We start from the raw sequence: 13,524 nt of genomic DNA on the forward strand, positions 1-13,524 counted from the left end.
TTTGTTGTTGTTGGTTGCTGTTGTTTGTTATAGCATTTATAGGGTTTTCTGTATTTCAAATTATTGAGTCTTCATTCTGTTTAGTGCCTGAGCTGCTGCTTTCTCTTTTCTTTAATCTGGCAAATATTAACTTCATTTATACAAACTTATTCTAAGAAAGGTATGCCTGGTGCATCCATGATAGTTGGACATCTTTGCATTGAGTGACTTCCTTCCCCCTCTTTTCCTGGTAGTTCAGTTCAATGGAGTTGATTCCTTTTCCCATGGTTTGAAATACTGTAAAAAAAAAAAAGGCTACTATGTTTATTCCTCTGGTGAAATACATTATGAGGGAAATAACAGGATTTGATTTAAGAAAACACATCCTAGTCTTCCTTGCCCTTGCTGAAAAGTTGGGCTTTATGGTCATTAGTGATAGTTTGGGTTTAGCTAATGAGTGTCATTAGAAATTGTTTATGCATAAAATTCTCCATCCCCATCCTCCACCCCTACTGACTGTCATAATAATTGGTCAATTCTCCATCTCTAATATGTCTTCCTTCCACACTTCTTTGTTGTGTTTATAATTTGTTTTCTATCCACTATGGTCATTTGATTTGTTTTCTTTGCAAGTAAGACATTTCCAAGTTTATCACCTAAAACTCTACTCATCTCGCATATCATTTTATGACCTAGATTATGTATAGTATGTCCTTCATAAGCCCTTATATTTAGAGGGTTTTTTACATTTTACAAAATTCTTTCACGTCTATTCCCACACTACTCAGGCAAGAGCCCAAATTTTAAGACATTGGACTAAGATTATGGACCCCATCCAGGGCTGCCTTAGAGTATAAGTAAGTGGCCCATCTAAAGAGCTGTTTGCTCAACTTATTTTGTTTGCAACAACTCTGGACTATTTATCATAAAATCTCTATCATTAAATATTTCTCCAGCTCCAGCTAGATTCAAGACATTGCTAAGAGTTTCTGAGAAATTGGATTCTCAGAGGAAACCTACTTCCAGATGTCATGGGACTACTGTTATGAGATCAACCCATTTATATGGGCAAACTGTGAGATTAACAAAAATGGTCTTTTATTTTTCTTCCATCTTTCAAACAGGAAAAACTACCAACCATCTGTAAAGGGAAAGAGAAACTCAAGATTTAGGGCATAATAAACATAAATCAGTAGTCTGTTTTAGGAGGCAGGATGTGGGTGCGATGGGATATTAGAGGACCAGGGATTTCCATTTTTTGTTCATACATTATTTTCCCCCCAAGCATGAGATATTTTTATAGTAAAAAAAAAAACAATGAAGATTGTAATGTTTCCTTCTGAACCAAATGAGAAAACCTGAAACAATGACAGAGAGAGGGATTTTAATTCCTTCTCATCTGAATAAGGAGAGCTACAACCCCCAAAAGAAGTTTGATTTGAAGTAAACTCCTCAGTGCGATTCTACTAATTTTTTTCCCAAAATACATTAGTATCCACCCCTCACTAAATAATGAACTGTCTACATGTTCTTATCTGGCAAGGAAAATCCAGGCTTATAAAAAGGGTCTATTTTCCTTAACTTGTGCTGGGACCTGGGAATGAAATAAGATCTGAGCTCTGCCTCTGGAATGTGGCCCAAAGAATGTGAGATTACACTAGAAAGACTCTTATTTGGTATCTGTCTTTACAGACAGGGGAATAATCAAATTGGAAAAATGACTAAACATTTATAAGGACAACTAGATTTTACAAGCACCAGCTTCTCTAGATAAATTCATGTCACTGTGTGCTGTGCATATCATGGCCCAGAGCACTTAGAGACTGGAAGTAAAACATATATTGGTATTTGAGGAGTCTTAGAGAACAAGCAATGCTGAATGTGTTGAGACAAGCAAATGCCATTCCATTTTCAGATTTCTGCAAATCTAACACCTATAAGTTTGATCTTGCCTCAGAAAAAGATCCTTTGTGAACCCCTAGAAAAAGACAGAACATAAGACCACTTAAACCAAGTTGTGTCAAAGAGCTAGATTATTGACCAATGAAAATGAATAGAACATGAATCTGGATTTCAGCAGGATAATTGAAAAGGACTCTCAACTTATGAAAAGAGTGCAGAAGCGTGGACTGATTTCAATGGCAAATGCCAAGATATGCTCATTTCCAATGACAGCTTCTTTCTTCATACATTTATAATAATCACTTGACCTCAGATGCAAGCTGAGACTCTGGATAAGAGATGTGCTAGAGAGGAAGTTGAGCAGACAGCTTGGGGCAGATCCACTGGATAGTCTGGATAGTATTTTCTGCAGATACTCAAAGCATGTGGAGTTTTCTAGGGAGGAGGCACTATGGTTAACTCAGACTTAAGTTAAAGAGCCATATATCTGAAGTCAATATCAAATGTGAACCTGAAGAACTCTCTCTTCCATGCAATTGAGGTAAAGACATCAGCATTCCTGGGATAGGAATATGAACTTAGCAACAGGCATGCCAAGGCAAGGAGCAGGGGATATCAATATAGGGACCAAGAAATCATTTGAGGAGTTACAGAAGTATCCCCTACAGGAGGACAGATGCCCCCTCACCTCACTTACTCATAAAATCCCAGAAAATTTTCTGGTCAGGGCTGAGATATCTAACTTAGAGAATAGTATTTGATGACCTCATCACACAGACATGATCCAGGGGAAATACAGACTATAGTCAAAAGAGCAGGATGATTTCTCCACATACTGGGCAGGTTAGAAAATAACTAGGTCTTGACTTAGGTTCTGATCATGCCCTTTTTAAAGGAATATTGGATAATTGAAAAGTGTTTTGAAGAGAGCAACTATCCTGGGAATGGAACTGGAATTCAAATTACATCATGAAGAATGGAGGTATCTGGTCATAATTATCCCAGAGAAAATATCTTTGGGAGAAAGGAATGCCCCAGTGTAACTGAATATGGAGATATCTGTCTGCAGAAATATCTGTATGCAGACATATCTTCTGTTGGCCTTGTAGAATCAAGGAACAAGACCAATCATGGGAGCTCTAAATGTTAATTTAGGCAAAAATAAGTGAAAGCTCACTCTTGGAGCCGCCCAGAGAAGCAGTGTTTCCTTGGGAGATGGTCAAACAAACATAGATTCAAATAAAAGTAATAGGAATGTCACAGAGTGATTGTGTAAATAAATGGCCAATTTATTGGCAAGATTCCTTAAGCTATAAGGATTTGATGAAGTCAATGATACTCAGGCGTCATTGTCCTGAATTTTGACCAGGGCACCAGTCAGATTAGAAAACCTACTTCTCACAGTGGCTTTGTCTCTAATGTCATTCTTCTCTTTCCTCCTTCAAAAAGTTTAGCTGCTTTGAAGTTCACGCCATCAGATTTACCACCATTACCCTACCTTTTGGATAAATTATATCTTTCCCTTTCACAAGGTCTGCAGATCTAGAACTGTACTTTGAAGCTGCACTTAAGGCATCATGCCTAAGGAGATTAGTCCACACTTGTGCCTGATTTCAGTGACGAGATTCTGGACTTTGAGCTTATGGTATAATAATATGAGATCTGGGAGGACCCTAGGAAGGAGTGAATGCATTTAGTACGTGAATCACTAGGGGGCTAAAAAGCAGAGTGCAGTAGGCAACCTTTAAGATGACTTCCAATTATCCCCACCTCCTGGTATTCATGCCTTTGTGTAATCCCTTTCACTTGAGTGTGGGCTGGATTTCCTGACTTGTCTCTAATGAATAGAGTACCATGAATGTGGTGGGATGTCATTTCCAAAATGAGGCTATAAAGGATGTGTGACTTTCATACCATGTGCTCGTTGTCTCCCTCTTGGACCACTTGCTCTGGGAGAATCCAGCTGTTAGGCCATGAGGACTATCAGCCAGTGTATGGAGAAGCCCATGTGGCAAGAAAATGATATCTCTGGCCAACAGCCACGTGAGTGGGCTTGGAAGTGTGTCCTTCCCTAGCCAAGCCCCAAAAGGACTGCAGCCCCAGCCAACACCTCAGCAACTGCCTCATAAGAGAATCTGAGCTAGACATGCCTAGCTAAGCCACACCTGGATTTCTAAATCACAGAAGCAGTGAGATAATCAATGTTTGTTGTTCTTTGCCACTAACTTTTGGAGTCATTTGTTATGCAGCAATAACTACTATAAAGAAACAGGTCATGTATCAAAATGCCATAAAACATTATTATTCTAAATTCTTAATAATTAGTCAATTTAATTCTTGATAAAAGTCATTCTTAAAAGCAATAGTGAAGGAGAAAAATAAATGGTGTGATTTTACATACTATATGTAAATTTTTAAATTTGTCTAAACTCTATGTATTGTCTAAATACTTCATAAATACTAGTCATTGTTTTATCTTTACATAAACAGTAACTCAAAGTGTACACAAGGTTATATCTGAGTAGGGACAAATGTAAATGTTTTGGAGCTGGAGAAGGGTACAAAAAGGACTTCAACTTTTTCAAAAATGTCTTATTTCAATTGTGGGTTTTTTTGGGGGAAGATCCAAAGTAGATATAAGAAAATGTCTGAGTGGTGGTTGTCTGTAATATTTTTCTCAAGACTTCCCTGTATTTTGCTCCCCTATCTGGGACATAAATAAAAATAAAGATTTAGTTATAAGCATGTTCAGGCTCTGCAGAACATTGTTTATAATAAGAGGTTCAGATGTTTTATGGACAAGTTCTAGCAAACCTAAAAGGATCTAATAAATGCTCAGTTATTTAAACTGTTGCCAAGTATAGGAAGAGATACACCTTTTCCCAAGACACCTTTTACACTTGCGGTGTTGAAAACGTGCAGTTTGCCTGTTGGCAGGTAGCCAGTGTAAAACACTTGCCAGTACAACAGAGAAATCCACAATTGGAAAGATAAAGAGAATAACACACATTTAACTGGGTCAAAAACTATTGCAAAATGAAATTTGAAATTCCAGCTATGTCAAGAATTCTGGTATTAGTAAGCAAATTGTTTAAGGAGATGTAATTTCTAAAATTACAGTGTAAGAAATATTGTTGACAATTCTGTCCAGGACTGAGGTAAGATGCATCACGCTTTCCAGAGCCTCCTGCTTCTTCTGGCATCACTGAAATCTCCATGGAAGATGTGGGAGAGAGGATTTAAATGGGCTATCCATTAAAATGTCATTTCTAGAAGACATTCCATCTATGGTAATTCTTTTGCAGTATCAAGGTCCCTCTCTTCTTCCTGTTTTTAATTTCCTTTTTGGACTTCAGTTGCAAATAACTGAGTTAATTATATTCCTTATGGCACATTATCATTTTTTGTCCTTGCAAGGCCTCGGTCCTATTTTTTCTTTACGTATTTATATACAAATTAATTTAACTCCTGTTCTCCTTATGCCCCATTATCTTCCTACAGGCAGCTATTTTATTCTGTTTGGAGTATATTCTCCACCAAAAAGCCTTCAAACTTCTTCCCCACTGCTGGCTCTCCTTGATCTCTAGCCTGCAGACCCATACTACAGATTTGGACATACCAGCCTCCAAAATCATGTGAGAAAATTCCTCTTATTACATCTCTTTATATCTATCCTACTGGTTCTGCTTCTCTGGAGAATCAGACCAAGAAAATACCTCATGGAAGGAATCACTGCTTGCTGCCTACCCACCCTCCTAGTAGTGGACACAGATTCCTTTAAAATCTATATGATCACAGAAATGTCACAGTGAGCATCTTCACATGTGTTCCCTCATGGACCTGTGTAGGAATGTTTTGAGTTTCAGACCTAAATCATTTCACAGACCCAGAGACTTTGATGAAAGGGGAAGCCAGATCCCCTCGGAGAAGGATTTTACATCATTGCCACAGATACACTCTGCAAACCTCCTTGTAATCTTTCTCCAAAAGAAAACCAGTCCAACCATTTTTCAAATGTTTAGATTTGATAATTACATACAAGGAATACTCACTCAGATGTTATCTTAGACTGTTATTAAAACTGTCTCTTAAAATGTCAAAGACATAAGCAAACAACAAAAAATTTCTAATTTTACATTTTATTGAATTGGCCATTAGGTGAATGATCATTAAAACCAGTTTTAAGTGAATTAACCCTTAGCTATTCTCGTTGCCCCAAACCTATGTTTATTTTAACCCGTGGCTTCCCTGGACCATTTCTGTCTTTGGCTTCCCAAGTCTGTTCACTGTGGGGAAACGAAGGCCACTCAACTCAAAAGAGCTTTTGGTGGTATAAAGGTTGGAAGCCAGGGGATTGTTTGCCCTTTCTCCCTTCCAGATTGAGCATCTATAATTGCAGACACCAGCCACCCTTGCAGACCAAGGGGAACCACTAACTTAGAGGACCCAAGGTCATCGTGTTCAAATGTGACCTGAAGGAAATCTATGAAGAGGTGTACTGAAAGGAATGAAAGCATTCTGAGAGTTTTATTCATTATGCTCCACCACTCACATTTTTATTAGCAGCAAAGGAGTCTTTTTAAAGACTTGGCTACATCAAAACAAAAGAGAGAGAGAGAGAAAAGAAATACTGGAGAGAAGTCTTTGCTGAGGTGAAATGAATTGACAACATGAGGAAATGTGAGCCATAGAGAGGACCATGCCTGCTGAAATGTCCTCCTTGGTAAAGAAAGATCTCTTAGTGGCTGAACAAGTCCACTCATCAGCGCCTGGAGAGAATGTGGGGCTGGACTCAGAATGAAGTTAGCCCACAGATAGCATTTGTGCTCAGCAGGAAGAGGGCACCATAGGGTGGCTATGCACTTGTACATAGTGGCAGACCTCAAAGCAGCTGTGAAGGGTGCTCCATCAGTGAAGCGCTGCCTTACAGACGTTGGACTCATGGCTGGGTTGGCAGGAAGTTGGCGAGCAGGTGCTGGCTTTGCAGACACTTGGGGCAGTTGGTTGGAGACCATTGCAGCCACCGCCGGATGATTTGCCTAAACCTGTTACACAGCAAGCTGGTTGGCAGGAAGGGGGTGTGCAGCCACCTTGGTTGCAGGAAGTGGATCCATCCCAAGTTGGTTGGTTGGAAAGCACGGTGCCACAGGAAACTGGTTTACAAGGGTTCTTTACAGAACATGGGGGCTGGCAGTTAGCCACTGGCTGGCAGATGAAAGATATGGAAGGAGCTGGTTGGCAGCAAAGCGACCAGCCAGGGGACAATGCGTAGCATGTAGGATTGCAAGAACTGAACACACAAGTTGATGGCTGGCAGGGAACAGGCATGCAGGGAACCGATGGGCAAGTCTTGAAAATGTAGCAGATGGGTTGGTAATAAGTTAATTTGCAGGTCTGATCTTCACCATTGATGTGTTGACATGAACCTGGTTGACAGCAAGTTAGCTGACATGGACTCGCTGCACAGATGGTTGGTGGGCAAGAATTTTCAGCACAGGAATTTACCTCAGAGCAGGATGGCTGTTGGGACCTAGCATCACAGGAGACCAATTGGCCACAAGCTGATCTGGACACAAGGACAGGTTCTTGGCAGGAGCTTTGCTGGTCGAGGATGGCTTCACAGCAATTTGCCTGACAACTGGTGGGTTCCAAGCAGGAGGGTTCCAAATAAGGAGACTGACCAGTTCCAGATTCATAGCAGGCTGTGCGGGAGCAAATGGGTTGGCAGGCAAAACCAACACAAGAAGTTGCCGGAAGGCAGGTAGGTTGGCAGCAAGCAGGTTCACAGCCACTTGGTGCACTGCTGGATGGCTGACAGTTTTCTTGGCAGGTGACCAGCTGCCAAGTTCTGCTCCGGCAGGAACTAGGCAAACAGATACCATTTTGGAAACGGCCACCATTTGAGCATGTGAAGGTAGGCCCAGCTGGAATGGCCGTGGTGGTTCTGGGGCAGCAGCTGTCCACCATGGTGCTGATGTGAAGCTCGCTAGGGAGTTGCAAACTCAGTATACCTGGGTGTGAAAGATATCTCTTATAGGGGCTTTTATAGCTCTTCAGGGGTGTTGGTATGACTTAGAGCATCTTTCCTTGTTATTGTTTCTACTCATTTGTATACAAACATCTGATTAGTAGGCTTCAGGAGCCTGGAAGATGTCCCCAGTTTAAAAACTTGTCTGTTGAGTTGAGAGTTTTCTTTGCCGAGTTTGGATTCGTTGATGCTGCTCCTGCTCTGGAATGAGCTGTCTTTTTTACAGGTTGCTCTCCAGCCTCCCTGATGTGGGCCTTTCCCTGTGCTAACCTCTCATCAGAAGGCCTCAGCCCAGCCAAAGCAACCTGCTCTTCCACCAGGAATGCAGTTCTGCACCATTTAGACAATCAGGAAATGAAGCCTTGACCCAATTGAAAGAGGGCAATGTCTGAGATGGTGAGCCAGGCAGTACATCCCAAGGACACTTCAGTGTCTCCACCTCTTTCTAAAACCTTCCCATTTGGCTTTCCTGAAACCCAACTTTATTAGTAAACTAATAATACTAATACTAATACTAATACTAATACTAATGGCTTCCATTCCATTTATAGCATACTTACTATATACCAAGCCCTTGACTGCATTTTTCATTGAATCTTCGCAATGGTCCTCATTAGTAGCTGCAATTCTCACTGCTATCTTAGAGGTAGCAAAACTAACTCAGAGAGTTTAAATCCTATTTCTCCAAATTATGCAAGTAATAAGAGGTTGAAACAAGATCCAAACCTAGTTGGGACTGACCCCCAAACCTCAGATTGTAATCACCTATTAGACCTCCTGACTTTGGAGTGGAGGAGAAAGACTGTGATATAGTGATTGAAGACTGACCTTAGTAAACAGTGCACTAGCTAGTGGGCAGGTGGCCAGGCCCCTTGCTGGGGACCATTTGCCCGTTAGTGACTAGAGTCATCAACTAGATTAAACTGGTATGAATACTTACCTCCACTTATCCATACACCCAAATACATTCTTTTAATTTGGAAATTTTAATAACTGCAAAGTATTTTCCCAAGGATTAAATCAGCCTCTTCCAAGAGGGACTTATGAGGTGCTGGTTGTACTGATTCTTCCCGTCTTTTTCTAGATTTGTCAAGGCTCTGCATTACTGGCCAACTTCAGCAACCCACATCATTCCCTGTCCTGACCTGGTTCACACCAGAAATTCATGACAGAATAGAAAGATCATGGCCTTGGGATCCCAATAGGGTAGAGTCTCATTTCTGGGCTCTGCTACTAACGCTTTCCACAGGACAAGATGACTCATTACCCAAGGGTGCAAAGTACCAAGAGTTTACCAACTAACTGCATTGCTGTTGTTCAAGTTATTTTTACTCTTTTTTTAGTCTATTTATTATTTATTTTGAGAGAGCAAGTGGGGGAGGGGAAGAGAGAGAGGGAGAGAGAAAATCCCAAGCAGGCTCCCCACTATCAGCACAGAGGCTGACACAGGGCTCAAATTCATGAACCATGAGATCATGATCTGGGAAATCCTCACCCTTGTCATTAAAATGCCTTTTTTTTTTTAACCATTGCTTTTTGTGTTACTGCCCCGATCACTCCTTTTGCCATCCAACTCATCACTAATCATTTTGGCACTTTGCAAACTGCAAAGATCACTGCACTGTTTTATTCCTGAAGGTCTACATCCCAAAGCTCTCCATCTTTCAGGAGAAATACTTCTGGTCTTACCAAATAGATCAGATAATGGGAACATGAATATATTTGAGAAGCCATGTCAACTTCGCTCTGAAAAAGGTACCAATGTCCTGTGCTCATTCATACCACTTTTATTGTTTTTAAAGTAATCGATTTTAACATCCATCTTTCTCTGATTCTGCTCTTGCCTTTTTTTCTCCTAAAGAAACTTCTCAATAGGTTGGTACAAGGTACAAACTTTCAGCTATAAGATGAATAAGGTCTGAGGATCTAATATATAACATAGTGACTCTAGTTAATAACACTGTATTACATAATCGAAATTTATTAAGAGAACTTAAATGTTCTCACATCCCCAGAAATATGAGGTGATGGATGTGTTAGTTGATTAGATAGGAGGATTCTTTTCACAATATATGTGTGTATCAAATCATCACAATGTACACTTTAAATATCTTGCAATTTTGTCAGTTATACCTCAATAAAGATGAAAAAAAGGTATCTCTCAATAGGGAGACCTTTCACTTTGCTATGGCAAGGCACTAAAGACATCGAATGTATCACCAAGGGCTGTTGTGATCACACCAAGAGACATGGTGATGTATAAAAAACACAAACTTTGGACTGAACCGTATGTTCTGTATGTTATTTGTATGTTACATGCATTTATGCTGTATGTTACTCTTGTATGTTACTTTCTAGCTGTGACTGTCCTGGATTTTGTGTTTAGCATTCCCCTGTGAATATACATAAGGTATATATGTGTAAGTGTGTATACATGTGCATATGTATACATGTGTGTATACTCATACATGTGTGTGTGCATGTATGTGTGTGTGTTGTTTTTCAGCTTTAAATATATATGTGGTCTGGAGGCTTGTTTGTATCAACTCTACACTGGTCAGGTTCACCCCTGTTTTACATATGGCCATTGTCTAGTTCTCATTGCAGCATAGTATTTATTGAGTGACTACACCACAATGTTCTTGTCTCTGTTGATGGGCCCTTGGATTGTTTGTCACTCATATTCTTCATCTTGTAAAATAGAGAGAAAAGCATCTTATTTCACAGAACTGCTATGATTTGCATGAAACACTGGGTCTGTGCTTGGGACAGAGATTTTAAAGCCCTGGCCAACTCCTCTCTTGACTCTGGAAGGAGATGGAGATAAATCTCAATAGGCTGATGAGACTGTACCCCCGACAGCAACATGCAGGATAAGTTCCACCTTTGAGATTCTCCCTCTGCTGCTGTCTCACCCATAAGTTCTCAAACAGGGTTGATTTTTGCCCCTCATCCCCAGGGGTGTTTGCCAATGTCTGGAGACATTTTTGGTTGCCACACTCAGGGGATGCTACCAGCATTTAGTTGGTGGAGTCCAGAGATGCTGCTTAATATCTTACAATGTTAAAGAATGATGCCCACAAGGAAGAATTATTTAGCCCAAAATATCAATAGCACTGAAGTTCAGAAACCCTGCTCTACCCCCTCTTGTGCTTAGGTTAGCCCAAGATGCACCTTGAGGACTAGACATAGCCCCTCATTCTGTGCCCTAAGAGACTACTCCGAAGAGACTCTGTCCTTAGGATTGTAAGAGGCTGTGTATGAAGTTTACACAAGGATTGTGCCTTACAGAGACTAGGAGAATATAAATAAAGCTCTTGCACAAAAAAAAAAAATCCAGGTTGTCTTTCTTATTGTACATGTGACCTCCCACTTATTTTCATTCCACTGTGAACCCCAAAGTCAACTGGCTTGCTCCCCAGTTTCCCTATATCCAAGTCCATGCCCCTCCATTCATTTCTCTACACCAAGGCCAGAGGGACATTCCAAAACCAAGTGTTCTTCATGTCACTGCTCTACATATGGCCTCCCAGTGCCTTCATGTCAACCATGCACCAAACGAAAATGCCTCTGTATAGATTACAAGGCCCAATGGGTTCAGGTCACTACTGTCTACTTAACTGACCTTAGAGCTCACCATGCCCCTAAACACACCTCTGCCCAAGCCTCACTAACGAACAGTGTGCTCACAAGCCCCATTCGTGTATATGTTTCCTCTGCCTGAAAAGCTCTTCCTTTCTGATTTTGACCTGGTCCATTCTTATTTGTGCTGAAAGACCCAGCTTCAATTTCACATTCCCCAAGAATTCTTTCCTATCTCTCCCCGTACCCTGCTGAGTTCAGACTGCCCTGTGCTTGCCTCTGTCCCAGTACTTAGCACAACAGAACGCAGTAATTGTCTCTCTGCCTATCTGTCTCTCCCCATCCCCACTCCAACAGTGAGCTCCCTTAGAGCAAAGGCTGACTTCTCAGTCCTACGGCCTACCACAGTCCCCAGCCAACAGCTGTCTAATGAAGCGTGTTGGAAGGATGGATGGATGAGTGGATGAAGTTGCTGTCAAAATAAGTTAGCTGATGAGAATATGAATATTAACAACAGCACAATGAGAATAACATGCCACTTCAACTTAGCCACTTTATTGGACAGTGAAATATCTTTTTCTCATGGAAGAAGTCCCCAAGGAACATGAGCACACCCAGCAAGGGAACACAGGCATGAGGACAGAAAAAAACCTAACGCTGGGAAAGAGACTCCAGATGATGTGGCGAAGCAGCTCTTCTCAGCTTGATGGCAGCAGCAGGCAGGAGCTCAGGATGATCCCCCTCTCAGTGCCCAGGGGGCCTGCATTTGGACCATTAGGATACTGAAATTTCTGGTGAGTTTTTCGAAGTGTAAGAAGATGGTGAGTGATGGTGAAGAAAGATTCTAAGTCGTTGTGAGCTTTGGGGAGGGCAGTCGAGGTTTCTCTCCAGCTGGAGGTTTGCTTTGCAGGAATTGGTGGGCTGAGGCCAGATCAGCGGTCGGCAGGCTTGGTGGCAGTAGGCGGGGTGGCTTCAGCCTCACGGGTGGTTGGGCTGGTGGGTTTGGCCTCAGTGGGCTGGCAGGGACTGGAATCTGAGACCTCAGCCTTGCAGGTCGTTGAGTCAGTGCAATCTGGTTGGCTGGAAGTGGACTTTTTGCAATCTCGTTTACAGGAGTCAGCACAAGGCAGGCGGGAGCAGACCGGACGGTAAGACAGTGAAGTGACACAGGCTGGTCGGCGCAGGATGGAGTGGCATGGGCGGTAGCAGGCAGGGCGATAGGAGATGGATGTCACATACGGCTGCCTGTAAGTAATGTGTCCAGAGCAGATTGGGCGACAGATTGGACGACAGATTGGGCGGTAAGGAACCGAAGGAGAGCAAGTCTGTTTGCAGGAGCTGGGTATGTAGAAAGTCCTAGAGCAAGTTGGCCGGCAGATGGCAGATGCAGAAGACCCTGGGCGGCAGCAGAGAGGTTGGCAGGAGGTAGATGGGCAGGAAACGGGCTCACAGCAGACGGACCGACAGTGCTTGACTACGTAGCAAGTAGGTTGGCATGGACTAGGTGCACAGATACTTGCTGAGCAGGGGCTGGGCTCAGAGCAGATGGGTTGGCAGATGCTGGAGACACAACAAGAGGGCTCTTGGCAAGTGCTCGAGACACAAGACGGCTCACAAGGGCTTGGGACACAGCAGACAGGGCGAAGGCACACAGGCTCACAGACCAGGGCCACACAGCGAGCTGGCTGGCAGTTGCTGGGCTCTGAGCAAGATGGCTCACAAGGACTGGAGTCACAGCAGATAGCCTGACAGCTATTAGCCACAGAGCAGACAGATGGACAGCAGCTAGGCGTGGGGCACACCGGCTGACAGACAGGCTCACAGACCACTGGTTGGCAGGAACTAGGCACAGTGCAGACAGCTGAACAGCAGCTGGGCTCACAGATGACTGGCTGGCAGCAGCTGGGCTCACAGATGATGGACTGGCAGGGAGTGGGTACACAGAGGACCGGCTGGCAGGAATGGGCCTCACAGCACACAGGCTGGGCACAGCTGCTCACAGGACAGGAAGGCTCACAAATGGTGGCCTCACA

The 13,524-nt window shown here is 42.5% G+C and overlaps 2 protein-coding genes across 2 annotated transcripts in view; both read right to left on the reverse strand.

The window, feature by feature from the left end:
• Nucleotides 1–6,789: 6,789 nt before the first annotated feature.
• On the reverse strand, nucleotides 6,790–7,858 carry KRTAP29-1 (keratin associated like protein 29-1). The gene has a single exon (XM_049638166.1). The coding sequence runs from the start codon at nucleotides 7,846–7,848 to the stop codon at nucleotides 6,790–6,792; it is 1,059 nt and encodes a 352-aa protein (XP_049494123.1). The 5' UTR covers nucleotides 7,849–7,858.
• Nucleotides 7,859–12,423: 4,565 nt separating this feature from the next.
• LOC125927634 (keratin-associated protein 16-1) overlaps nucleotides 12,424–13,524 on the reverse strand; it is a 1,348-nt gene continuing 247 nt past the window's right edge. Inside the window, 1 exon segment of the mRNA XM_049638130.1 lies at nucleotides 12,424–13,524. This exon segment is cut by the window's right edge and continues 10 nt beyond it. Within this exon segment, the coding sequence (XP_049494087.1) occupies nucleotides 12,424–13,524 (1,101 nt within the window).

Source organism: Panthera uncia, chromosome E1, assembly GCF_023721935.1.
Source record: "Panthera uncia isolate 11264 chromosome E1, Puncia_PCG_1.0, whole genome shotgun sequence".
Classification (NCBI taxonomy): domain Eukaryota; kingdom Metazoa; phylum Chordata; class Mammalia; order Carnivora; family Felidae; genus Panthera; species Panthera uncia.

Coding starts and splice junctions, on each gene's coding strand:
- KRTAP29-1 (XM_049638166.1), bottom strand. CDS start 7,848: ATGGTGGACAGCTGCTGCCCCAGAACCACCACGGCCATTCCAGCTGGG.